Source organism: Protomyctophum bolini (genome assembly GCF_963924005.1).
Source record: "Protomyctophum bolini genome assembly, chromosome: 14".
In the NCBI taxonomy this organism is placed as follows: Eukaryota; Metazoa; Chordata; class Actinopteri; order Myctophiformes; family Myctophidae; genus Protomyctophum; species Protomyctophum bolini.
In genome coordinates, this window is record NC_137875.1 from 14,928,564 (window position 1) to 14,956,366 (window position 27,803).

Here is a 27,803-nt window from a genome sequence, read left to right on the forward strand (position 1 = left end):
CACACACACACTAGAGTCCCCCCACTCCACACATACACACACACACTGACACACATCCAGACAGGACTTCAGTCATGTCTTCGGAGCAGGTGGCATCGATGTGCGAGCAGCTCATCAAGGCTGTGACCGTCACGATGGACGCAACGTCGAGCCAGATATACCGGCTGGAGGCTCTGAAGGTATAGAAGCATGTGTGACTTCACTGGGGCTGAACCATGGAGGTCTAGCAGCCCTGGAGGAGGTAGCTCAGAGCTGCATATCAGAGCTGCATGTCGACGGGGCTGCTGCTGAACACGCTAGCTAAGCTAACGGCTAGCTCTGGTCCTCCAGAGCTAACGGTTAGCTTAGCTGCTTCTATGGACGTATGGTGGCTCTGTTCTGAAAAGCCGACATGTTGCTCAAGCTAAAAAAAATACAAAAACAAACAAACACGCATACATAGTATAAAGATTTGGTCACGTTAGAAGAGGTCCACACACTTTTTGCACTGAATTAGTGAAGTGTTTTAGTGACAGCTCAGCTGGCACACTTAGCAATGTTAGCTTTGGACATCACCACATTGCACAGATGTTAGCACACATTGCCACTTCATTCATTCGTTGGGACAATGACCACTATAGCCATCATTGGAATGGACGAGGAAAAAAGTGTAGAGGTGTAAAGTTTAGGAGACAAACGTGGCGTACAGCAATTTAACAACTGATAATTAATGGCAGTGTGACTTTTGCTCTTATTTTCTTGGCAAATGTTCTGATTTAATATAGCCACCATGGATGGATCCTCTAGCTGATGTTTACATGCAATTCAACGTTACACACACTTTACAGACGCACTTTACTTTACAACGAAAAGACAACAGACTAAAGGATATGGAAAGAAATGCCACAGTCACAGTGGTTGAAATGCACTGCAGGACGTATTCTAAAGTTCCAAAAGCATTAGCGATACAATTGTTACATGGACTTGTTGGATCATGTAATCATCTTTAACATGACACCATGGTCATCTAAGGGAGCTTATAATAAACACTCCAACCCCAGCATCCCTATCATGGAAAGAATGAATAGCAGATCTACAAGCTCACAATATGTTTTGAAATGCATTACTCATGGATTTGAAGTGATCAGCCACCATGACTGATTGCAGTAATTACAATAATTAAAACTACCATACTATAAATAGAACACAACATGGTATATTAAAGCAGTGGTTCCCAAACTTTTTCATGTCAAGGACGTCCAAATTGACACTTTAGCCTGCAGACCCCCATTTGAAGAGATAGGGACCCCCATAAGAGAATATGTTTACGGCCCTAGCAGTGATTTTCAACCATTTTAATTTCAAGGATCCTCAGTTTGACATGCATATTAGTGTACAGGCCCACATTTAATGCCATTTATATCTCTGAGACCCCAATTCATATTGTAAAATCAATGTTAATTTTAACTCTGAGTGTGGACCATTTGACCCGCAAGGGTCCATTTGGTTCCAAACTATCATTTAGCTGGGGACCCCCTGGAACTCCCTCAAGGACCCCTGGGGGGAGAGCACTTTGGGAACCACTGGATTAAAGTTCTCAGTTGCCATGACTGATTTCAGTCATTTGGATTCTATAATAGAATGTCTTATGTGCATGATGTCATACACCGTTATTGGTTATTTTAAGATTAAAGCGTTATTTGAACTGGCCAGCAAGTAGCAATAGAATGTGCGATCTCCTAATGAACTAAAAGCAAAAGGTTAATAAGCATCTGTGATTTATTCTGCTGGTTGGTTGTGTCGCTACCAAAACATCAACATAAATTTTATTTGCACTAATTGTTCATGAAACACCACACTAGCGTTGTGTGGGTGCTCTTTTCACAAAGATTAGATCTATTGCCTAACAACAAAATAAAAATCAGTCCTGAGATTAAATTTCTTTCTTGAATCCATGTAATCTGAAGACTACAGCATGCCGAACCGCTGTGCCCCAGAGCTAGTTGTATGAATATCTTCCGCCTGCAGATAAATGTATGACATTTTCTTCTGTTATTATGTCGACAGTTCTGTGAAGAGTTCAAAGAGAAGTGTGTGTTCTGTGTGCCGTGTGGCTTGCAGCTGGCCGATAAAAGCCAAAACGCCGTCGTGAGACACTTTGGCCTGCAGATCCTCGAACACGTCATCAAGTGAGTGGCCCAATTGAAGAGCTTCTGATTGATTTCTTGAATACTTTATGACTCACACAGCACATGGTAGAGGTTCCCAAACTGGCAGTCGCCAAATTATTTTTGGGAGATGATTATCAATATTGTTTCTCACTCTACTCTACAGTAAACAAACCAACATACAATATAAGTACACAGGGTATAATCTGCACATTTCTAAAGTGACAATTTATTTGTAATACCAAATTGGCAAATATTAGGTAAGTAGGTAAGTAAGAGGGAACACATCATGCTCGCTCTCCATCTAGCGTTGGGTGTTGGTGGTACCCCATCATGGTCACTCTCCATCTAGTGTTGTGGCTGTCACTCACTTTGGAGAAGTAGGTATGAGGATATTGAGGCTCTTTTGACTATCATAGACTATTATATATTATAGAAAGTATAATGCGTGACATTTGTGTGACGAGAGCAACATGTACTTTACTGCATGTTTTTTGTGAGGGCACCCACCTACCCTAGGGCAGGGTCAACGTTTTTGGCCGGGGACCCCCGGAAATGCTTTGGCAATGTCTCGGGACCCCCGCCCTGCCCCCTCCCGACCCCCAATATAAATTGACTGCTACAATAACCTTAATAATAGAGACAATACACCATAAATAAATACTGAAACCAGATATAATCATTAGGGAATGTGTATGCATGTATTATGTGTACTATATGTAAACTCTTCATTTCCATTTTCAAGCCATTCAGTTTTGTTTTTTTTATAATTTGGGGACCCGCCATAATAATTTGGCGACCCCCCCTAGGGGATACCGTTCTGATGTGTTGTGTGACTTGTGTCATGCGTTTGAGCAGGTTCAGATGGAATGATATGCCCCAGCCAGAGAAGGTTCAGCTCAAGAACTGTGCCATGCAGCTGCTGTCGGAGGTAAGCCTGATTGTCTTAACCCATTAAGACCTGAGTTCGATTAGGTTATTCATTCTGATGCATGTTTGATGTTGATTGATTTGCCAGGGAACACATTCCATAATGGAGGAGGAGAGTCACATTAAAGATGCTCTGTCACGCATCATAGTTGAAATGATCAAGAGAGAGTGGCCTCAGCAGTGGCCAGACATGTTGAAAGAGATGGAATCTCTGACCAGCGTAGGGGTGAGTGACTCATGTATTCTCTTACCCTATTCCAGTCGTTTTTACCTCAGAAGTATTCTGCATGTCATTTTGCATAGCAAGCCGTGCCATTGGGAATGATGCTGTGTCATAAATGTTTATAACAGTTGTTCCTCCCAGCCTTTTCTCGATCACGGCTCACTCGAAAATCTCCAAAGCTCACAGCCTGTAGATCGGCTATTTCCTCTGTTAATGAGGAAATAGTATAAAGTTTAAAGTATAAAGTTTTGATTAATCAATTAATTAATTAGATTAATTAATTAGATTAATAAATTAAGATTAATTTGTATTATTGCTCTTGTATTTCTATTGGAGACACTTGGGAGGCACTGGGGGGACACTGGGGAGGCACTGGGGTTTGCATGCGCATTTGCACGCGCATGTATTTCGTGGACTGTGCACACATTACACGCACTCGGTGTAGCTCGGCAAACTACAAAAAGAAGAAAACTAGACAAAACTAGAACTGCACTCTGTCGAGTGCCTACTTGCTTGTTGCACACAAGTCTAGTGCGCAAGCAGAGCGTGCAAGTACTGTAGACCGCTACAAACGTTCAAATCTCTTCCTCTCTGTGAAAGAACGTTTGCAATATTGAATTATTAGGTTTAGCTATTTGCTATGTACCTTGCTTTTGGAGGAAAAAAATTAGTATTTTGAAGTACGGTAATGATTACTTATGCCTGTTATGGCAGTGGTGTCAGATTACATACTGTACATGTATACATAGGGGCATTACCTTTAGTCCACCCGACACTGAAACATGCTCATATGTCTATATATACAGTATGTATATGTCTATATGTATGTATATGTAATTTCTGAGTTCGTTAGTGGTAGCACCTGCCTGATAACATTACTTGCCCGCTCTAAATATCAGGGAGGGACTAGTGGAGAAGAGATCCAGTAGAACTAAAATACACATAATTTTATGTTTGGTTGCATGCTGAAAATAGCAGAAATGCAAGCTCACAACGGCTATTTTCAGCATGCAACCAAGTGTAAAATCAGGCATTACAATGGCAGCAAGAACCGCCAAAATGCATTTTAGTCGACTAAATACTGTGGATAAAACTAGAATAAAACCAAAACATTTCAGATGACTAAAAAAATAAATAATAAAACAATCTGTCAAAATCAACCCTCCCACAGGAGGCTCAGACGGAGCTGGTGATGCTGATCCTGCTGCGGCTGGCGGAGGACGTGATCACCTTCCAGACGCTGCCCACCCAGCGGCGCCGGGACATCCAGCAGACCCTCACCCAGAACATGGACAACATCTTCAGCTTCATGCTGGGCATCCTGCAGATCAATGTGGACGACTACCGCAAGCTGGTCAGTCACACATAGCCTCCAGCCCCCCCTCTTTAAGACCTTGAACCGCATCTGTGTCACCTTATAGCTTTTAACCCGGGGTGCGCACGCTTATCTGACACACCAAAGGTCCAACACCCGTCGCTCCCGACATGCATTGCATCGTGCTTGCGGTTAGGGTTAGGTTAGGGTTTGGGGTGGGTTGTTGGTCTAATGACTGTCAGACCTTGGGTTTGTCAGACCTACAAGTCTACAAGCTTGTAGGTCTTGTAGGGGGGAACTCAAATTCAAATCTTCTCAATGTCTCTTTTCTTTCCTTGTCCAGACAAATGTTCCTGGTCAAGAACTTCAGGTGAGAAAACGGCACTTGCACTCCTGATATCTTTCCCCATCTCTTTTGTGCGTACAGCGTTTTGTGTTTGTATGATAACGTGATTATAATTGTATTCATTTTGTTGATGAACAGACTACCTAGGACCACAATGGAAACCAGTCACCAGGACTTATTTGTGTTAGCTTGACTGTACTTTGTGCTGTTTACATTTCTGATCAATCAACCTTTTATACTGTTCTACTCAAGTAAATCTTTTGCACTGGACCTTTTCGGGAATTTCTTCGTTGTGGTTTTGATACATTTAATTAAGTAAAACAAAAAGGGTACTCTTCCTTCTGTCCCTCCCTCCCTCTCAGGCCAGGGCTCAGTCCCTCTCTCTCTCCCTGGAGACACAGGCCCGGGCTCACTGCCGGGTGGCCGTGGTGACCCTGAACACGCTGGCGGGCTACATCGACTGGGTGGCGCTGTCCTACGTCACCAACGACAACTGTCGTCTGCTGGAGATGCTGTGTCTGCTGCTGAGCGACCCCGAGCTGCAGCTGGAGGCCGCAGAGTGCCTTCTGATCGCCATCAGCAGAAAGGTCAGTCAGTCGGTCACACACACACACACACACACACACACACACACACACACACACACACACACACACACACACACACACACACACACACACTAGTACTGAAATTCTCCTTTGAGTAATGTTTAACAATAATGTGAGAGCGTAAAATGAAACAAAATGGACCCACATAAATAGAAGATTGTAGCAGAAGCTATATGCCCTGTGGAGTTTCTTTTAATTACAAAGCCTAAAGTAAGGAAATTACATTTTTACGTGCAATGTTCAATGCAAAAAATAGAAAGAAAAACACAATTCAAATCGTTTAATCACAGTTATTTTTATGACAATTAATCGTCAAGTAAAAAATCACACCCGTGTGAACTGAGTGGTGCAACTCTCCCCCTACCCCTCTCACTGTCTCTCTCATTAGCAGGTAACAGTGCAGCACTAATACTATCTCTCTGTTTCTGGCACAACAGTCCCAGACTTTTGCCCCTACTGGTACTCATAGTGCAACGCAAAGTGCTTTACAAGACAAAGTACAAAGTATATCAAACTAAAAATATCAAACAAGGCACAATCAAAGTACAAAAAATGCTAAAAACACCAAATGACATCACAAAAAAATGCTAAAGACACCAAACAACACCCCCCCCCCTACTGGTACCCCATAGTCTGGTGCTCATTAACCAACACATAGACGCATAGGTGAACACGGACATTGCTGTTCCTTGGAGTGGTTGCACCACTCAAAAATAAATGCATAAAAAGAAGCACATGTTGTGTTGTGGTTCTTGTCACACAGGGCAGGCTGGAGGACAGGAAGCCCTTCATGCTGCTTTTTGACGACGTGGCCATTCACTGCATCCTGTCTGCTGCACAGTGAGTATACCTGCACTGAAAACACACACACCCTGGCTATGGGCACATCGATTCCATGCGCGGACAGAAGAAGCTGTGTTGTGCGTCATTTCTGGTTTTTTAGACAGCTGGTGGATGGAAAATAAGCTCCACCCGTGCGGCAGATTGCCGCGTCGGCCAGATTCCCGGAAAAGCTTGGCCCAGCGGCATTCTGCTGTGTGGGTCCACACATGGAAGTTCTGTCCACACATGGAAGTTCTGTCCACGCATGGAAGTTCTGTCCACACATGGAAGTTCTGTCCACGCATGGAAGTTTCTGTCCACGCATGGAAGTTCTGTCCACGCATGGAAGTTCTGTCCACGCATGGAAGTTCTGTCCACGCATGGAAGTTCTGTCCACGCATGGAAGTTCTGTCCACGCATGGAAGTTCTGTCCACGCATGGAAGTTCTGTCCACAGATGGAAGTTCTGTCCACGCATGGAAGTTCTGTCCACGCATGGAAGTTCAAGTGTGGCCAGGCTGCCTGCCATCCCTTCTTCTTCTTCTTGTGATTTCCGGCAGACTAGATGCCTTCCGGCACATTGCTGCCTCCCTCTGGGTGGGAATATACCTCCTTTCTGTCCATTATAACTTCTATGTTATCAGTCGTGTTGCTACCATGAAATTAAGCACCGCTTTTACAGTCTTTGCCTGGTTTTCTGTTGGGTTGAGGAGATTCTTGAGCGTCACATTACCCTGCCATCCCTCCTCCTAAAGCCCCAGTTATACTACAGTATACTAGCCATTCACTGCATCCTGTCTGCAGCCAGTGGTGGGACCGCCCACCCAACTTCTAGAGTAGACCAATCACGGATGCGGCAGGGTAATGTCGGTTAGTAAAAAAACGGAGAGATGTGTCTGGGTGAGCGGGCTGACTCGTCCATCACCGCGGCTCAGTGACGTCATGTCTGTGTGTCGTAGTTTTCCAACCACTGCGGTGAGAGGGTGTAGCATGCGTCCAGCTTTATGGATCCAACATTGTTGATTGTCTTGTGTGTGTGTGTGTGTGTGTGTGTGTGTGTGTGTGTGTGTGTGTGTGTGTGTGTGTGTGTGTGTGTGTGTGTGTCTGGTTGCAGGTCTGCAGACGGAGCAGCGTTATGCAATAAATCCTCTCCCACACAGTAAGTGATGCCACCAGGTTATGCATTGTGTGTCCCACATCAAAGGCCCTTTTTTCATACGGGAAGCACCTGCCTAGTATTTCATCGTCAGTGACGGGCGTCGATGGCGAGCGCTCGGGTAGCGAGGCGCGTGGACAATCTGACTGGAGTTAACACGAGTTAAAGGGATATTTCACTTTAAAAAAAAACTTTGGTCATTTGGTCATCTACTCGGGCTTATGTGAAGTTTGTGAACACCCCGGACAGTTTTTAAGGTGCTTGATTCAGTATTTAGATAGATTTATTTTAGCTGCCCCTTCCTTCCTATACAAACCCATTGTAACTTCAAACTCCATTTTAACCATGATAGATTCATCGAAAAAATAAAAAAAAATCTGTTGACTGATATTGTCCTAATATGTGAGGGGGCCGTGTTATTTGGTCTCCTCCGGCCTCCTCATGGAGGTGGTTCTTTTGCAAAACAAATATTAAAAATAAATGAAAGACGTAAATGAAGAAACACGGCCAACTCATGTATTAATTAGAAGGACAATATCAGTCACCAGAAAAAATGTTGGGTGTTTACAATTAATCTATCATGACAATGGGTTTGTATAGGAAGGGGCGGGGCAGCTAAAATGAATATCAAATATCAAGCAACTGTCTGGGGTGTTCATATAAGCCTGAGTAGACAAAAGAATGACCAAAGGTTTTTTGAAAGTGAAATGTCCCTTTTAAAAGGTTGTATCCAAAGCACTTTACCATGTGTAATAATAATCTCGGAACCAGTTGGGACTCGGAACAAAAATCACGGGTCTTATCATTTTGGACCTGTGAAGAGCTCTACCACACAGATCCAAGCGAAATATACAGACGTAGCGTCGCTCACTGTGTGAAAAGAGCCCTTAACCCATTTAGGCCTGACGTCAAAATTAAAAAAAAATCTTCTAAATCATGACAGTTTTCTGAAATACCTATGTTTCTATGTCAGTGGTGCTCAATCAATATTTCATGTCAAGGACCCCAAAAATTATATGTAATTGGCCGCCGACCCCCATCTGAAAATATGTTGTTCCAGGGACCCCCCAGAAGCAAATAATTTAGTTAAAACGTTCGCTCTGAAAGAATATACTGTATATTCAAAGATTTGTGCCACATTTTCACGATTCTTCAAAAATAGCAGATCTACAAGCTATGAGCTTGTAGATCTGCTATTCAATAGCTAAAGTATAACATAATGACACGATAATGACAACAATAACACCAAGAGGGGTTCCCGCCCAGAATGCGTTGATACAGATGGGTGTAGAAAGGTGTAGTCGGCGGCCCTACCTGTCCGTGTTCAAAGACGTTTGTGTTCCCCTTCCTACTGCAGACCAGTAGAGCCGGCGGCAGTGGTGGAGCGCCGCTACGCCTTCCTGAAGAGACTCTGTCAAGTCCTGTGTGCACTGGGAAGCCAGCTCTGCTCGTTGGTGGTGAGAGTCCACCTTTTGGCTTTATGTCGACGATAAACGCTTCACAACAAAGTTGTACTGTTCATGAATGAAAAGCCTGCACCGTGTTCCGTCCGCAGGGTGGCGATGTGGATGTGGAAGTACCTGTCAACCTCAGCAAGTACACCGAAGCTTTCCTAGCCTTCACCACGCACCCCAGTCAGGTGGGACACACTTTAAGGATAGTCATTTAACCCGTTATAACCGGGGAAACCCTTAGGCTTTCTAAAACAGTGGTTTTAGAACGGTGGTTCGAAATTAGCAGATATAACAAGCTCACATTGTGGCACTTGTTGAATGTGCTTGAAAAACCTTCTCCTCTCCTCTCCTCTCCAGTTTTTAAAATCCTCCACTCAGATTACGTGGGGAACCGTGTTCAGACACGAGGTCCTATCAAAGACGGTGGTTTTGAAGGAGATGGCCGTCAAATACCTCCGAGCGACCATGACCAACCTAGTCAAGGTGCCACAGATTTTATCTTAACAGCACCGTAACAGTTCTACTGTATACTGTAGTTACTACACCATCCAGTACATATATAAGTACATGTATAAACAGTTCTATCAATATTACACCAACCAGTACAGGTATAAACGGTGTGTTTGTGTTCCTCTCTAGACAGGCTTCCCCTCTAGGAATGACAACCCAAGCTGTGATTTCTCCAGGTTGGACTTTGACAGTGATGAAGACTTCAACGCCTTCTTTAATTGTAAGAACTGCAGACAGACCTCTCAAAACCACAGCGACAAACTACACGCACTAATCACCCTCACTTAAAGGGATATTTCACTTTCAAAATAAATAAACTTAAAAAATAAAGAAATTAAAAAAAGAAATGGAGAAATCATGGCCCCCTCACGCACTAGAAGTAATCAGTGAGGGGGTCATGTTATTTCCATCACTTTTAAAGGACCTATAACATAAAATTCAACTTTTTCAATTTCTTTTGTATTTTTGGGGCTCCCATATGCGTTTTCTATCCCCACAAATAACCAATTTTGAACAATCAGGCTTTCATATCTTATAGGTGCTTTCAATGGGAATTGCTCTCAGGAACAGCTCAACTGATTTTGTCCTCATCGTGATGTCATCAATGCCACCCTACTTTGTATAATTCCTCCCCTTCAGTTCCAAATTTGCATTTCCATTTGTTTACAATGTCCACCATTGTTGGTTGTCCAAGCTGGCATGGAATGGAAACAAGCGTCAATATTATAATGACTCAAATATTAAATAATCTGCATATCAGCACCCCCACCACCTCAGGACATTGTGGTACTGAAGCTAAAACTGCTTTAAAAGTCCAGAAAGAAATGAAAAGGACTGGTTATATCAGAATGGTGATTGAGGCTCAAACCATTAGAAAGAGGGACAGTTTTAAAATGCATGTTAATTACTTTAAACAATTAACACAATTATGTTAATTGAATGTGTAATTTAATGTAGTTTTCATTTGATGAATTGTGACTGGTTACTGCTTGTTGTCTGGGGGTTCTCCCTGGTGTTCTCACGCTGTGCTGTTGCCCCCCCCCCCCCCCCCCCCCTCCGCCCAACAGCGTTCCGAGGCCAGCAGAGCGAGGTGGTGAGAAGCTCGTGTCGCATCGTTCCTCTGGAGGCGTTCCAGATCGCTGCCGAGTGGCTGCAGTACCAGATCAGCAGCCCCATCGACACCGGAAACACCACATGTAACTATGCTGTAACCATATAGAAACACCGCATGTAACTATGCTGTAACCATATAGATGGATAGATATATCTTTATTTGTCATTGCAACGTGTACAACGAAATTAAAAGTCCCTGACTTGATCACTCTGTACCGTCTGCCTGATGGCAACAGTTCAAACAGTGACTGACCGGGGTGGGAAGTGTCTTTCATAATGTTCTTTATATATCATCATAATGTTTTTTATATAGAAACACTGCATGTAACTATGCTGTAACCTAGGGTTGATGTGTGTGTGTGTGTGTGTGTGTGTGTGTGTGTGTGTGTGTGTGTGTGTGTGTGTGTGTGTGTGTGTGTGTGTGTGTGTGTGTGTGTGTGTGTGTGTGTGTGTGTGTGTGTGTGTGTGTGTGTGTGTGTGTGTGTGTGTGTGTGTGTGTGTGTGTGTGTGTGTGTTCCTCCCTCCCTATAGCTAAGGTGGCAGAGGGCCTGTGCTCCGTTCTGTCTCCCTCTGTGGTGCAGTGGGACGCCCTGACCGTCTTCATGGAGAGTGTGATGGGCCAGATATTCAAGATACTGGATGTGGAGGTACCAGAACAACTTATTAACCTCTTATTAATACTGGATGTGGAGGTAACAGTTTTTGGACCGTTTGGGACATATTTAGGCAGGCAGTCATGGAGGTAGGAAGTGAAAAGTGAAAATGTATAAACAAGTAAAAGTATACAATGATGAAACTATATGACACCAGGTAATCATGTAATGTGTTTGTGTTCCAGAGGCTGCCTGTAGACCAGGGCATGGAGCTCCTGCAGGCCGTGCTGAACTACGACACCAGGGACCCTCTCCTCCTGTCCAGCGTGCTCACCATCGTCTCCACGCTGTTCCCCTTCGTCACACACCGGCCCAACTTCCTGCCCCAGGTCCTCGTCAAGGTAAGATAGGATAACATAGGAGACTTTAAATTACACTGGCCCATGCAGCTACAACTGTCTCTACAACTCAGTGGTCAGAAATTGCTTACCTCACCTCGGCTCTGTTGTGTGTGTGGTCTGTTAACCTGCCTGTTCTTTTTGCCTCCAGCTCTTTGCTGCCATTACGTTTGAGGTTGTCCAGGAAAGCAAGGTGAGCAGCTGTTAAACATATGAGTGGGATTTCTTTTTTTTAAATGTCACTGTTTTTAAGAAAATATTCAATGTTCCGATGTGTGACGTTCAGGCGCCTCGGACACGGGCTGTTAAGAACGTGAGGAGACACGCCTGCTCTTCTATCATCAAGATGTGCAGAGACTACCCGCAGTTCATTCTGGTGAGCTCACTGCGCCGTGGGTCAAGGTTTAACCCATTTTGGGCGGGAACCCCTTTTGGTGTTTTAAATATTATGTTATAATTAACTTGGAAATTAACTATTGGATCTACAAGCTCATAGCTACGAGCTTGTAGGTCTGCTATTTTTGAAAACGTGAAAATATTTATTTCAGAAAACTGGAGGATTTAGAAGATTTTTGAGTGGTACAACCACTCCAAGGAACAGCAATGTCCGTGTTCACCTATGTGTTGGTTCACCTATGTATGTGACGTTAACGAGTATGACTATTAGTACCAGTAGGGGCGCTGTTGTGTCAGAAACAAAGAGAGAGATAGTGCTGCACGTGCTGCACTGTTGCCTGCTAATGGGGGAGTTGCACCACTCAGTTCACATGGGTATGATTTTTTTTTAAATTTGAAGTCAGGCCTAAATGGGTTAAGGAATGGCAAGGACTTCATGGGCGCATTAGCATGATTTCAGACTGGATGCTTCAGTCTGACGTGCCTACATTGTATGCTCCAAATGGCAGCATACAACCCACTCAGGGATGAGGAGCGTATCCTCATCCCACAAATGCATTTTCCATAGAAATGGAAGGGAAAAAAGTATTCTATTCTACTGTTCGACGGATGTTAGGTTCTTGGCTTACTTATGGTCCTATTTCTATGCATTTGATGTAATACCATGTGTTGTTCTTGCTTAATGTAAGTCGCTCTGGATTAAGAGCATCTGCTAAATGTCTAAATTGTAAGACCCCTGTCGTGGCGATCTTATATTTTAACCTCTTATGAACGCTTTTTCTTTTCTCCCTTCCTTCCTTCAGCCTTGTTTCGACATGCTCTACAACCACGTGAAGGAGCTGTTCTCCAACGAGTCCCTGCTGACGCAGATGGAGAAGTGTGCTCTCATCGAGGCCCTCGTGCTCATCAGCAACCAGTTCAAGGACTTCAACAAGCAGAAGGCCTTCATGGAGGAGCTGATGTCGTCCGTGGTGAGCCAGTGGACGTCGGAGGAGATGACGCGGTCAGTGTGTTCAACTCTCTGCCTCTCGTTCAAGCTGTGTCTTATACTCCTCCGAATATAGCGGAAATAGCTGGCTATTTTCGGTATGTTTCTAAATCGATTATTTTTGTTTCAAATGGATTAAATCGACTAGTTGGATTAACTGTTTCAACCCTACTCATATTGCACAGAAAGGTGTGCACACACAATTCAAAGAAGCTTTATTGGCATGCGAAAACATTTACATACGTTTACATTGCCAAAGCGCGCGCACACACACCTTTCTATTGCTGTGGATAAATGTCAGCTGCCCCTCCATGTGGCTGTGTTCCAGCACGCTGTGGTATTGTGTATAAATGACATGTGGCTGTGTTCCAGGGTGCTGTGGTATTGTGTATAACTATAAATGACATGTGGCTGTGTTCCAGGGTGCTGTGGTACTGTGTATAAATGACATGTGGCTGTGTTCCAGGGTGCTGTGGTACTGTGTATAAATGACATGTGGCTGTGTTCCAGGGTGCTGTGGTACTGTGTATAAATGACATGTGGCTGTGTTCCAGGGTGCTGTGGTACTGTGTATAAATGACATGTGGCTGTGTTCCAGGGTGCTGTGGTACTGTGTATAAATTACATGTGGCTGTGTTCCAGGGTGCTGTGGGACCCCGCCCAGTTCCTGACCTTCATCGGTGCTGACCAGCTGCTCACTGAGCATGACAACGATGACACCGCAGCCATTAACAGGACCAGGGTACGCATGTACTTTACTTCACTGGTTCCCAAACCTTACAGGCAACCCTGGTTACACACCGGTGTTGTCTCAGTCTGGCCCCTTTTCCACCGGTTGCTCCCAATGGGAATCGGTTCAGTTCTTTTTGGTTCTTAGTCCATGAGCCACAGCTACAAAATTGAAACGTTAATTATGAATTGAGTGGGCAAAACCATACCTACATGTTGTTATCACCATGACACTTCCCCAATTTATTACTTACACGAAGACAATGATTTATTGTATTACAAATTTTACATGTTTAAATATGCAAATGAGGCATTATGTAGGAAAATATGCAAAATAATAGAAAATATGTCAAAGTCACTACTGTGGAAAGGTTATCATGTATTAATTTGCTTGTATTGATCCTATTAATATAGGTCTAGTTTTTTTTTTATAGCTCTGGCTCATGGACTAAGAACCAAAGAGAACTGAACCGGTTCCCATTGGGAACCAACCGGTGGAAAGGGGTCACAGTCTACACGGAAATATATTTTGGTTGTGGTGACGTCACAGTGATTTTGGTCTATATTTGGCTGCTCGGCTCATGCGGGCAACACTGATGGTGACGGAACATTGACTCCAGATCTTTTTGTCTCTCTGTGTGCAGTTGAGCTTCTGCCTGTACACCATGCTGGGCGTGGTGAAGCGTGCCCGTTGGCCCGTAGACCTGGAGGAGGCCAAGGCCGGGGGCTTCGTGGCGGGCTACACCTCCAGCGGAGCTCCCATCTACAGAAACCCCTGCACCCCCCAGATTCTGGCCCTGCTGCCCAACCTGCTGGCTCTCATAAGGTACTAGTCTACAGAAACCCCTGCACCCCCCAGATCCTGGCCCTGCTGCCCAACCTGCTGGCTCTCATAAGGTACTAGTCTACAGAAACCTCTGCACCCCCCAGATCCTGGCCCTGCTGCCCAACCTGCTGGCTCTCATAAGGTACTAGTCTACAGAAACCCCTGCACCCCCCAGATCCTGGCCCTGCTGCCCAACCTGCCCAACTGAAAACGTGCTAGCCTAGCACTGAGTCATGTTGTTATTAAGCCGATCTCCGACTTTGGTAGGAAAACAGCTCCATTGCGAATTTGCGATCAATCGTTTTCTGTCACTCAACAGTCTGTCTCTCTGTCTGTCTCACTGTCAGAACTCAACTGTCTGTCTCACTGTCAGAGCTCAACCACCTGTCTCTCTGTCTCTCGCACAACAGAACTCACAACAATCTGTTTGCTCCAGAGAACATGGCTCGTCTGAGTGAGACCTTCAAAAGGGCGTACGACGTGATGGACGTAGAGAAGAACATGGTTCTAGGTGAGAGACACACGTCATTTTCACATTGTTGACCGGAGTCCCCCGAGGTTCTATACTAGGCTCCCTTCTTTTCCCCCCTCTAAATCTCTACCCAAAATAGGCAGTCTACTGTGTAAGCAACATGTAGATATTTTCGCCCCAGAATAGGTTCCTGTTCCTGTTCCTTAGTATTTTTGTCCCTTCCCAAAAATACAATACATATTAATTTAGAAATATACAAACATAACAAATAACCTACAATCGTACAGTAATGCCACATAAAATGCACCTTTATTTATTATGCCAAATGCATATTTTCCATTTACGTCTTGTTTTGTCTGATTGTTTCAGCAGACTGTTGTGATGTTGTTTTTTAGGTCTTCCTCAACCTCTGCTGGAGAGCGCAGACTCACCTGTATATAAAACACACCTGGAGCGTATGCAAGGTTTCTTCTGCACCTTATATGACAACTGGTAATCCACATTATTATTACTAATTACTATTATTACTTTGTTCGTCTTTCCTATTATAAGCTTTTTTAATCATTACATGTGATGAAAATGTGTCTGTTTGTCTGCCATTGTCCCGTCTTCTCTGTCGCTTCCATGGATTAAAGTTCTCAGTCGCCACGACTGAGTTCAGTCATTTGGATTCCACAGATCAAACACTGCATGGCCTATTTTCGGTTATTAATTATTTTAAGATGAAAGAGTATTTGAAGTGGTCAAACTAGCAATGGAATGCATGTTCAGAATCAGGGACGTGCACACATAGACATCAAAGGGGGCTTCAGCCCCTGCCCTTTCACCCGTCTGTAAAACAAGTGCCCTCTCCAGACCACAATTTACTAATGCGAAAGAAATGCAAATGCCACTTCTTTCCATGCCACATGCCGGAAGGCAGCATTCAGGAGAATTGCTTTTCTTTTTTCTCAAAGTCTCCTGAACTTAAACACAGCCTTTTGTGTTGAACAAATTTGTTTAGAAGTCCATGTCGTTACATCGCATCTCTACTAGCTAAAGAGTGCTGGGTTGTGCCCCGAAAATAGCTGATCTACAAGCTCTCAACGCGTCGCACCGTGACGTGGTGTGAGCTTGTAGATCTGGTATTTTCAAAAGCGCCCTGTTACAGGATTGCAGCCCCTGCCTCTCTAACACTCTCTGCACGTCCCTGTTCAGAAGCATCTGCCATAAACCAATTGGTCTGGGATATTTCATGAAGGCAGAAGGTTTAAGCCTCAATCTGTAATTCTCGTTGGCTGTATGTAGAACAACAAGAACATAGGTTTAGAACGATAATACAGTACCTAAACATCACAACTCTACGCATTGTGCACAATGTTTCACAAACCACAGGTCGGAACTTGGCCTGGGAAAAAAAGGTTTCAGTCATGAGAATTTATTTTTGCGTTATTCTATGAGCTTCCGTATATCCTCTGGAGCGTTTTTATTCCGACGTTTGCCATTGTGTCATCTCTTCTGTAGCTTCCATATCCTGGGGAACGCAGGACTGTCGCTCCAGCAAGACTTCTACACCATCGAGGGATTGGCCGGACAGATAGTTGGCTCCGCCTTCATCTCTCTCGACTACGTGCCTGAGCGCCGATTCCGCCCTTTGATTCATATCCTTTGATCTTATCCTCTGGTCTCTTTGATGTACCGGCGTTTCCATCCTTTACCCCGTTGGTTTTAACCCGTTCAGGACGGGAACGCAGATCTACAAGCTTGTAGATCTGCTATTTTTCAAAAATCGTGAAAACTTGCACAATTTTTGAACATTATTTTCTTTCACAGCGAACATGTGTAATTCAAATCTTTGCTTCTGGGAGGTCCCTGAAACAACATATTTTCAGATGGGGGTCTGCAGCCAATTACATATATTTTGTATGGTCCTTGAAATGAAATAGTTTGAGAACTATTGACATAGAAACATGGGGTTTTCAGAAAACTAGAAGCCGCTTTTTTTTTTTTTGAATCTGCCTCAGGTCTAAATGTATTAGTAGAGGAGGAGGCTGTTTCCAGACCTTTTCTGGATCAGGGCCCACTTGGAAAATGTCGAAGGTATTCACGGCTCACCCGTCTGACCCTGTTAAATGGTCAGACGTGTGACCCTGTTAAATGGTCAGACGTGTGACCCTGTTAAATGGTCAGACGTGTGACCCTGTTAAATGGTCAGACGTGTGACCCTGTTAAATGGTCAGACGTGTGACCCTGTTAAATGGTCAGACGTGTGACCCTGTTAAATGGTCAGACGTGTGACCCTGTTAAATGGTCAGACGTGTGACCCTGTTAAATGGTCAAACGTGAGTGCCACAGTACATTTTCAGTAGGGTTGTCCCGAACCGATCACGGGATTGAAAATCGGGACCGATCACGTCATTTTCAAATGATCATAATCAGATTGGGAGCAAAAACACGTGATCGGGACATCCCTAGTATCAATATTATATCGTTATAGTTGTACTATTGTGATATATGGCATAAGTGTTCTATAAAAATATAAATATCAGATCGGGATAAATCGGTATCGGCAGATACTCAAAATCAAATGGTCGGCATCGGATCGGAAACTTTACAATAAGGCTAGAACACTGTAGAACATCCTGACAAACTGCATCTCCGTCTGCTCTGGAAGCTGCAAAGAAGCAGACTGTAAAGCAGTGCAGAGAGTAGTGAGGACAGCGGAGAAAATCATCAGGGCGTCACTGCCTTCCATCAAGGACACTGCCCCCCCGCTGTCTGTCTAGGGCCAACAGCATCAGGAAAGACCCCACCCACCCACACCAGGGACTGTTCACTCTCGAAGCATTGGAAGTAAAACAGACAGATTTTCCAAGAGCTTTTTCCCTCAAGCCATTAGACTTTTGAACAAGTGCAATATCCCCTAACCTTTACCCCCCCACATGCTGCTATAAGGGATTAAGGGCTCCTATCGTGCAATATCCGTCTCTCTATGAACTAATGGTGCTTTTTAAATTTGTTTTTAAAAGTGGATTTTAGATTTGAATAGTATTTTAGTTCTCTTTTAACTTAAAAAGGGTATCTTTGAAAAACAAAGAAAAGGTCCTGCACACTGTCAGACACTTGCCAAAATGTTGCTCTTTATGGGGCGTGCATCGGCCTTTTGCTAAAAGAAAACGTATCTTTTAACTATAGCATACTAAAAGCCAGTGAAACGACATTCCGTTCTCCTATGCATTTTATGTATCTGCTGAATGACAATAAAGATGTCTATCTATCTGTATGTAGCTTAATGGAGATAGAATTGGGGACAGGGTCTGGTATTAAACAGGTAGAATATCTAATGTTGTCCTTAACCCTTTGCGTACGAGTGTTCATGAAGCAGCTGGTGCTGTCCTGTCCCGAGGAGTACTACGACTCTCTACTCTGCCCCCTGCTGGGCCCTCTGTTTGCCTACATGCTGCCGGTTAGGATGTATTTATTTCACCCACACGGTGGTGCTTCTGTCCCCAATATCAGCATTATAGCCTTTATAGTTCTGTTCTCATGATGTCATTAAGTTATTATAGCATTTTTTTTAAATGTTTTTCTGCTTGCATGTTGCAGAGACTTAACACCAAGTGGCAGCAAATTAACCAGAGGACATCTGTTGGGTAAGTGTGACTGTGTGTGTGTGTGTGTGTGTGTGTGTGTGTGTGTGTGTGTGTGTGTGTGTGTGTGTGTGTGTGTGTGTGTGCGCGTGTGTGTGTGTGTGCGCGCGTGCGCATTTTCATTATTAGAGCATTTTAAGTGGTAAAACTAGCAATATGTTTAGAAGCATTTTGTTTAGGAAATTACGCTAGTGTCAACGGCTCCTTTCACACGTACTGCTTCACAAATGGCATAATGGGAATTTGGCCATACAAATTTACTTTAGCTCTAATCCAGGGGTTTTCAACTGATTGTGAACGAGGGACTTAAAATCAACCTGGGACCACTGTTGTGTTGGGTGGGGATATGGGCTACGATTAGTGCTTTTTTAACACTATGCTATGTATCCCATGTGTATACATCCCACAATCACCACATGCAATACTTCCATGGACCACCTGTTGAAAACGCCTGCTCTAATCCATCGTGTGTGTGTGTGTGTGTGTGTGTGTGTGTGTGTGTGTGTGTGTGTGTGTGTTCACAGCGAGGAGGATGAAGAGGAGGTGGTGTATGAAGACAGCCAGGTGACCCAGGAGATGCTGGAGGAGCACCTGGTCCGCCTGCTCACCAGAGAGGTGCTGGATCTCCTCAGTAAGTCCAAATGATTCTATACAAATGTCTTCTAAATCATGACAAAAAAAAACTATGTTTCTATGTCAGTGGTTCTCAAACTATTTCATCTCAAGGTCCCCAAACATTATATGTAATTGGCCGCCGGCCCCCATCAGAAAATATATTGTGCCAGGGAACCCTCCAGAAGCAAAGAGTTAAAAGGTTCGCTGTGAAAGAATAGATATTCAAAGATTTTAACATGTTTTTACAATGCATTGCGACTCGTGAGTATATACTGTAGGCCGGGTTTAAGTTGCCAGTATTAGACAGCGGTACAGTACATCCTGCCTAGTCTCATATTGATCGAGCATCTATTAGTGAGCCATTGATCTTACTTTGCAGGCCAAAGTAACTTTGGCTACTCTCAAAAGGAAACAAAATGCACTTCAGGTCACCGTCTGTTGGGTGTGAATGAGGGTTAACACATTAAGACCTGGAACTGCCCTCCCTTGAGCACATACGCTCCAGAGCCGGAACGGGCGTCTACGTTTATATGTCTATGGTGCAGTCGGCCTTGTTGAGCGTCTATCCGAACACAATTGGCCCGTGTTGGGCGGAGGGAAGCCGGGGGCGGGGAGGAGGGCATAATCCTACGGGCTGGGAGTGGTGGGCGAGAGGAGTAGGTCGACGGCTCTACGTCCTCCTGGTACGGGCTGCTCACTAGTGGCAGGTGACAACACACAGAATTGTTTCATTTGGCACAACAACTAAATTGGGGAGAAAATTGGGCAGGGGCAGCTTCTCTTCCTGCTATCTATACAGGGTTCCCACGGTCATGAAAGTCCTGGAAATATTTTTAAATTCGAAAAACTATTTTCCAGTTTTCCAGCATTGTTTTTGGCTATTGATTTTGTTTATAAAAACCTTTTTCCAAAACGTGTTTAACATTACACGAAATATGTAACATAAGTCGTTATTCACCAAACGGGCAGCATGATTGCTGCCAAATGTGTACCAGTATCACAGTATGTGACAAAAATAACAGATCTACAAGCTCACAACATGCTGCAGCATGATCCACGAAATTTGGAATAGAATTATAGCATTCTATATTCTATGCTTTCTTGTTCCTACACTTCATGTCTTTGGACATTGCACATAAGAGACTCATCATACAGTAGGCCTGGAAATTGGGTTAAATATTCTGGAAAGTTTTTGGAAATTCATTGGTAAAAAACGTGTGGGAACCCATCTCGGCATGCAAGTACCATTTTGTGCCATTGGTTTTTGTTCTGTGTAGAACTTGAGTCGAGGCAATCAATGTGGCGCATCACTGCATTCTTGTGACCCTACCTACGGGATCCTTTGTGTTGTTATTATGTGAGGTTGTGAGCTGTATTATAACGTGCTAACATTGTCCACGTTCCCTCTAGCTGTGAACTGTGTATTATAACGCTAACGTAATGCTAACGTTCCCTCTAGCTGTGAGCTGTATCGCCAGAAAAGTGCCTGAACATGCAGGAGGGAACAAGGAAGAAGGAGACGGTAAGGGTTGTGTGTGTGTGTGTGTGTGTGTGTGTGTGTGTGACTGTGTGTGTGTGTGTGTGTGTGTGTGTGACTGTGTGTGTGTGTGTGTGTGTGTGTGTGTGTGTGTGTGTGTTAGATCCCTGCACGGGCCTAAAATATGGGCCCTGGCCCCGCACAGCTGCGCTGCATAGTAATTAGGAGAGAGATAGAGAGGACGAGAGTGTGGTGCAGCGGTGCACACGGCCATGGAGAAAAGTCCGAAGAAATGTTTGATAGAATGTAAAAGACGGTTTTTGTTAAAAGTCTTTACTTTTTTTTTTGACGGACGTTGTTTTCACGTCACTATGGACTGGAGCGGACAGCATCATGCTGCCACGCTGCAGAAGCAAGTCCAGTCTGGGTGAAATGGCGTGCCGCCACGTGGACGGTGGGAGCCTGCGGCCCGGCCCTAGGCCCGTTGGTCACGGACAGAACACGGCTCGGTGTGCGCGCGCACAACGTTCGTCTCTGTGTGTGTGTGTCCTTCTACGTGAACTTTTTTACCATGTGTTTTGTGCTATGTGGTGAATGTGTGTGCCCTTCTAGATAATTTTTATAACGCGTGTGTGTGTGTGTGTGTGTGTGTGTGTGTGTTTCTGTGTGCGTGCGTGCGCACTCTCGCAGATGAAGAGATGATGATGGAATCGTCCCACCCTCCTCCTGCACACGCCACAGATGAGCTGACTGAACTGGGGAAGTGTCTGCTCAAACATGAGGTCAGACTACAGTACCATCATGATGCTGTAGATCAGTGCTTCTCACATTATTATATTTTTGTATTATATGTCTTTTGGGGGGGGGGGGGTCCCAAATGACTCTTTGAAAACCTTTTAATATCTCCAAAACAAGGAGGAAAGAAAAGGAAAACACCATTACTGCATCAAAAGTATTTTTTTTTTTCAAATTTAGATTATTTTGGTGGGGTCCCCAGTTCTAATATAATTATCTTCACACAGGGCCTGAATAGGTTGAGAACCACTGCTGTGTAGATTACAGTCGCAATAGCATAGAGGCTTCCATTCCACTGGGTTGGTTTAGTAGGACTTTGTATTCCACGTTTTCTTCAGTCAGGAGAACTTGCCGATGTAGCAGCAGTGCCATGTATTATTCAGCCTCTCTGCTGCAAAGCCATTATCAGTTCTGCTGTCAAATACATAGCAATTTGGGAGGCCCTTGTCTTGAATAAAGGTTTGACAACCTGTACACATTACTGTATTCTATTCACTTTAAAAAGATGTATCTATCCCCGACCGTGTTTCTGTGCCCAGGACATTTACATGGATCTGCTGACCCTGGCCTTCACCTCTCTGTCATGGAAAGACACCAGCAACTGTCACCGCTCTGCCTCCATGCTCTGCTGGGGCCTGCTCCGTCAGGTAGGTCAAGTACCACCACCAGTCTGCTAAACGGACCAACAGCTGTTACGCCTCATCTACACTGCCAGCGATGCGAGCGAGGGAACGATGAAATCTCATTTAGAATACATATTTTTCAACAAGACTGTCCTGACGTACCGCAAGCGTGTAGCGACGTCGTCCACCCCTCCTAAATTCACTCTTTTTCAGCGAGGTTTCACCACCGCAGATACCGTTTATTGGTTGAGATCTACACACTACTATTTATTGGTCATTTATTTGATTGGTTCATGCTACGTCGTAACAGATTGACCTATCAGGACAGTTTTTTGCGTGATATCACCGTCGGACACGCCCGCTCCTTGCCTGTGTAGATGAGGTGTTCTATGTTTACCAAGTCCCGGAAAGGACACACAGTGATTTGCCAGTGCCAGGTTCAGTCCCTTTGATTGGCAGTTATGCCAAACGCACACACCAAACCATGATTCACAAGACTGTGGCGGCTCATGTGGGACAACCGAGTTATGGATGCGTATTGCGTATATACAGTACAATGACAACTAATAACGGATTAATGAAAACTTTTGACTGCAACAACTAGCTTAAGTAGAGATAATAGATGGTCATGTTTGTCTTTTCAACCCGTGCAGGTTGCGTGGAACAACCTGCTCCCCGAGGCGGTCACATGGTTCTTCACCAGCGTGCTGAGAGGCCTGCAGATGCACGGCCAGCACGAGGTGTGCAACTCTGCCCTGTCGCAGCTGGCCATGGTCATCTATGAGAACCTGGTGAGACTGGCATGCTGCTTATTTATTTATCTATGAGAACCTGGTGAGACTGGCATGTTGCTTATTTATTTATCTATGAGAACCTGGTGAGACTGGCATGTTGCTTATTTATTTATCTATGAGAACCTGGTGAGACTGGCATGTTGCTTATTTATTCATCTATGAGAACCTGGTGAGACTGGCATGCTGCTTATTTATTTATCTATGAGAACCTGGTGAGTGCATAGAAGATTTTACTTTTTGCGGTCTTGTGTTTTTGGGTGTTCTCTCCTCCTCGTCATCAGTGCCCATACCCTAGGTGGGTTGGCCTTTCTGTGTGGAGTTTGCATGTTCTCCCCGTTTCTCTTCTACCCTCATAAAAAAAAACATGCAGTAATCCTGGTCTCTATACTGCCTTCCCCTGGCCAGTCGGGGCGCCTGATGGAGGGGAAAGGAATTGGTTCGAATAATGTGTAATGACATCACCTCATTTCCTCCCATGTGTGTCCCATGCAGCGACCGCGCTACACGGAGCTGAGGGCGGTGATGGTGCAGATCCCAAACATCAACGCGGAGGCGCTGGACCAGTATGACAACAGGCTACTGGACCCCAGCGGACCAGCCGTTGGCGACAAGAAGAGGAAAGACCAGTTCAGGAAGCTCATCGTCGGCACTGTGGGGGTGAGTTCACCGAGGAGACTGTGTGCACATTTTTGCCCGATGAAGACTTATACGGTCGAAAACGTTAAATAAAATAAGTTTTGGGAGCTTTAAAACACGGACGTGCAGAGATTGTTAGAGATGCAGAGACTGACACCCTAAAAGTGCCCTTTTAGGGAAAACATTGTGGATCTACAAGCTCTCAACGTGTCGCGGTGCGATGCGTTGGGAGATTGTAGATCTGCAATGTTTTGCTTGGCTATTTTCGAGCCAGACCCTGCACTCTTTAGTTACTGAAGATGCGGCGTACTACATGGATTTCAGGACAAATTATTTTAATTCAAAAGGATGCTCAGGAGAGTTCCGCTAAATGCTGCCATCGGGTATGGCATGGAAAGGGGGGGAATTTGCATTTCTTTCACCATAGTAAATGCTGCACACGGCAGTTTTTTAAAGACAGGTAAAAATGGCAAGGGCTTAAGCCCCCTTTGATGCCTTTTGCCACCGGCGTGCGTGCGTGCGTGTTAGAGCTGGCCCAGTCTAACTTCGAGGAGAGGGGGCGAAAAACAGCAAAAAGATGGCAGCCCTTGTGCATGCAAATGTCTGTTTAGTAGAAAACTACAGCATGCAAGCCGGCTTTGTTTTAAATGTTCTCCCATTAGCACGTCGGCAAAATCGTTCACACCTATCGGCCGGAGATGCGCATAACCCCCCTGCTGTGTGCATGTGCCTGCTTCAAAATCAGTGTGACAGTGTTTTACTTCTCCACTTGTGGGGTTAAGGTCATGATCCTCCCCTAGAGGGCAGTGTTTCTCTAATATGGCCATCAAACTAGTGTAGACCAATGGTTCTCAAACTTTTACTGTCTGAGTTGTAAACCTTGTAAGGGTCTATTTAGACCCCTATAAAGGAACCCAGAGCGTCCGTGGAATCCACGTTGAGAGCCGTTGCTGTGGACTGCTCAGCCAACAGTCTCGGATATAATGCTGCAATTCACTGAGCAGCGTTGCAATTTCGGGGCCATGTAATAAATGTCACGTCCTAGGCAGAGGAAATTGTACAGTAACTCAACAGGGGCTGTACAACCTAATAAAGTTTCTTCCTCCTGTTAGGATTTTTATACTTTACGATCTTGGACGACGCCGTTTTAACTTTTTTTCCTTTTTCTCATCTCTGATCTCCTGTAGAAAGCCCTGTGCCAGCAGTTCAGGAAGGAGGTCCATATCCGAAATCTGCCGTCCCTCTTTAAGAAATCCAAGCCTGAGAAAGAGATTTTGAGTGAATTCGGCTTGGCAGCTCTCTTCTCACCCGACCAGGACACGCTTTAGGAGCGCACGGACCATCTGAGAGACCGCACGCACACTGGACTGCAGAAGCTCGCATATACACGCACGCACACACACACGAATTAGGCAGCAGAAAGGATACAGGGATAGGTGGGCACTATGGACATTTGGCACCTCGATGTAAAATTGGCTATCTTATCATCCAAAATGTTAAAATATTAAATATTGAAAAATGTAAAGTGTGCATGATGTGAACATGCACAGTGCATCGTTAATTTTCAGACTTAATTTTATCCTTCAACCCTAAAATGACTGGATATATAGTTTTTGTAGTAATTGAAGAAGTATTAAACCTTAATTGTCGAATGTTTAAGCTTGTTTTAATCATGTATACTTTACTTTACTTATAAAACATTTTCCAAATTTTTTATTTTTTTACATTTTGGGAAAAATAGCCAATTTAACTGCAAGGTGCCAACTCTTCCTTGGTGCCCACCTATCCGGTTACCAGCAGAAACCCACACATACACACCACCTCTTCATGTACATGACTTGACTGTGAGTGCCCAAACTAAAGCTCGGTTCTCTATCTCCACTCCTGAAGGATATACAAAACATACCTCAGGTACATGAATTCTACAATCTACAAAGGAAAGGCAGAAGAAACCCTATAACGTTCCATTAGTACGAGTGGAACTGGAAAAAGCAGACACATCGTTCCTTTCGATTAATATACTATAGTATGTTTTAAACCCATTAAGACCCGAGGCCGGTTCTATTCATGTCTGAAAAACGTATGTTGCTACGTATATCAGTGGTGTTCAAAACCTTTTTCCATGTCAAGGACCCCCCAAATGATGTATTTGGCCGCGGACCCACATCTCAAGATATGTAGTACCACGGGGACCCCCAGAAGAAAAGGTTTTAGTTAAAAAAAAAAATTTGGCTTAGAAAATACATATGCAAAGACTTTCAAATGTTCACGATTTTTCAAAAACAGTAGTAACAGAGTAAAAAAAAAGAGACAGTTGCTCACTGTCCCGGTTTTAATGGGTTAATTTACTATAGTATGGTTTTAAAAATGAGAGACTGCTATTTGGTGTGACTATTATTCCTCCAGATAATACTGCAGTTTCCCCCCCCCTGTCTTATACAATTCAGTTGGTGTTTTTTTTTTTTTACTATAATATGTTGGGACACGCTTCACCGGTCGCACAAACCCTCACACTACAGACTGCAGTACAGTGCCAAAATTACACAATATCTCATAACTGGTCAGCCCGCTGTCCGTTACTGGATAAACAAGGACAAAGAAAGAAAAGAGACCGCACAGCTCGTATAGTCACGATGCTAGAAACTTTTATTGAACCGACGTTTTCGGCAAACGGTATGCCTTCTTCACCCTGAAGAAGAAATACCGTTTGCCGAAACGTCGGTTCAATAGAAGTTTATTTTCTTTCTTTGTCCAAGTTTTGTCTCCTGCGGTCAGCACCTCCCCATTACTGGTGTGCGCTCCTACCTTTTTGTTTGTTAATGGGAAAACAAACCTGTTTAGTGGTGAACTTAATAGCTAATGTAAGTGAGTTCACTACTGTATGTTGTACTTAAATTGTTTGAGTTTCAGATTTCTTTTATATATATATCTGTTTTTGTTTTGGACACTCCTGCTTCCAGTGAAGAAGAAAAGGAACAAGAATAGGACAAACCAGCACTACATTCCTTCATTGTTTAAACAGGTCATTCTGTTTTATTCAAAACAACAAAGGAATGTTATTTTTTCTGTTTTCATGTGTTGTGTGTTTTTTTTGTTTTAGTAGACTCATGCTTAATTTATGCTCCGTCGTGAGACGCAAGTATGAATCAGCGTTGGATCAGTCATAGTTACCAAAAAGAGGGAAAAAAAGCTATTTCCTTTCATGTCGTGGCTTGGATTGGATGTGTTAGTAGTGGATTCAGACCCAGAACCAGTGTTGATTTCGTCGACTAATGCTATGACGAAAAATGTTCATCGACTACCTGTTTTCACTGAGGAAAACTAAACGAAACCTAAGACTATATTATTGACAATTTCGTCAACAAATTTAAACTAGACTAAAGGGACTATAGTCCCTTTAGTCTAGTTTTATAGTCACTAGTGGAGAAGAGATCCAGTATAAGTAATTTTACACTTGGTTGCATGCTGAAAATAGCCGATGTGAGCTTGTAGATTGTAGATTATTTTCAGCAAGTGTAAAATCAGCCATTATGACGCCAAATACATTATAGTCGACTGAATCAACTGTAGATTTACTCGACTAAAATCGCATGACATTTAGTCGACTAAAATTAGACTAACACTAAAACATTCCATGTGACTAAAACTAAATTAAGTTTCATTCCAAAGACTGACTAAAACTAAAACAGAAATTTGCTGCCAAAAACAACACTGCCCAGAACACTCCCAGACACAGCCATGCTTCTAAGGGAGAGGATGGGGTATCCCACCCTGCACCGACAGTCCGACACCAAGTGTTTTGGTTTTTAATTATTTCAAAGCGTATAAAAAAACACATTCCCGAATGTGGGGTTTTTTTGTGGCCTTTTTTCTTGAATTAAAAACAAAATTCAAATTAGGGCGATTTCTTTTAAGTGGCAAAAATCGACGATCTACTATTAGATCTGCTATATGTTCCCTTCATGGCAAACGTCTAATTGTTGGGTCTTGAGATTTTGGGAACCACTGCTGTAGACCTAAACATACAAGATAGCGTATGTCCCAGGAGCCCCTGTCAGGGCCTCAAACCCGGTACCGTGCTGTCCAGTTTCCACGAAGGTCCAGGTTCCATAAGGTCCCGGCCCAATGGATAATTTGGTCCTGCTCTGTGCAAATCAGATGGCGGTCTGTGGCCAAATGCATGTCAATTTAGAAAACGTTTCAAAACCA

General features: G+C 44.0%; 1 protein-coding gene across 3 annotated transcripts; it reads left to right on the forward strand.

Annotated features, from left to right (window-relative positions):
- The first annotated feature begins 51 nt into the window (after nt 1–51).
- Nucleotides 52–26,931, forward strand: xpo5 (exportin 5). 3 transcript variants are annotated; one of them, XM_080781826.1, is made up of 33 exons: nt 52–179; nt 2,047–2,168; nt 3,006–3,078; nt 3,166–3,303; nt 4,472–4,654; nt 4,959–4,985; nt 5,324–5,548; nt 6,333–6,409; nt 7,505–7,549; nt 8,904–9,003; nt 9,102–9,185; nt 9,358–9,483; nt 9,640–9,730; nt 10,578–10,706; nt 11,155–11,270; nt 11,462–11,617; nt 11,766–11,807; nt 11,901–11,990; nt 12,814–13,013; nt 13,641–13,740; nt 14,372–14,553; nt 14,964–15,064; nt 15,421–15,517; nt 16,529–16,664; nt 18,372–18,470; nt 18,611–18,657; nt 19,179–19,285; nt 20,729–20,791; nt 21,437–21,528; nt 22,081–22,188; nt 22,818–22,955; nt 23,451–23,615; nt 24,782–26,931. In XM_080781826.1, the coding sequence occupies exons 1-33, from the start codon at nt 75–77 to the stop codon at nt 24,920–24,922; spliced, it is 3,705 nt and encodes a 1,234-aa protein (XP_080637952.1). In that variant the 5' UTR covers nt 52–74; the 3' UTR covers nt 24,923–26,931. The 3 variants fall into 3 exon arrangements, with proteins under 3 accessions (XP_080637952.1, XP_080637953.1, XP_080637954.1); XM_080781827.1 differs by having other exon boundaries at nt 5,357–5,548; XM_080781828.1 differs by having other exon boundaries at nt 5,363–5,548.
- Nucleotides 26,932–27,803: the final 872 nt, after the last annotated feature.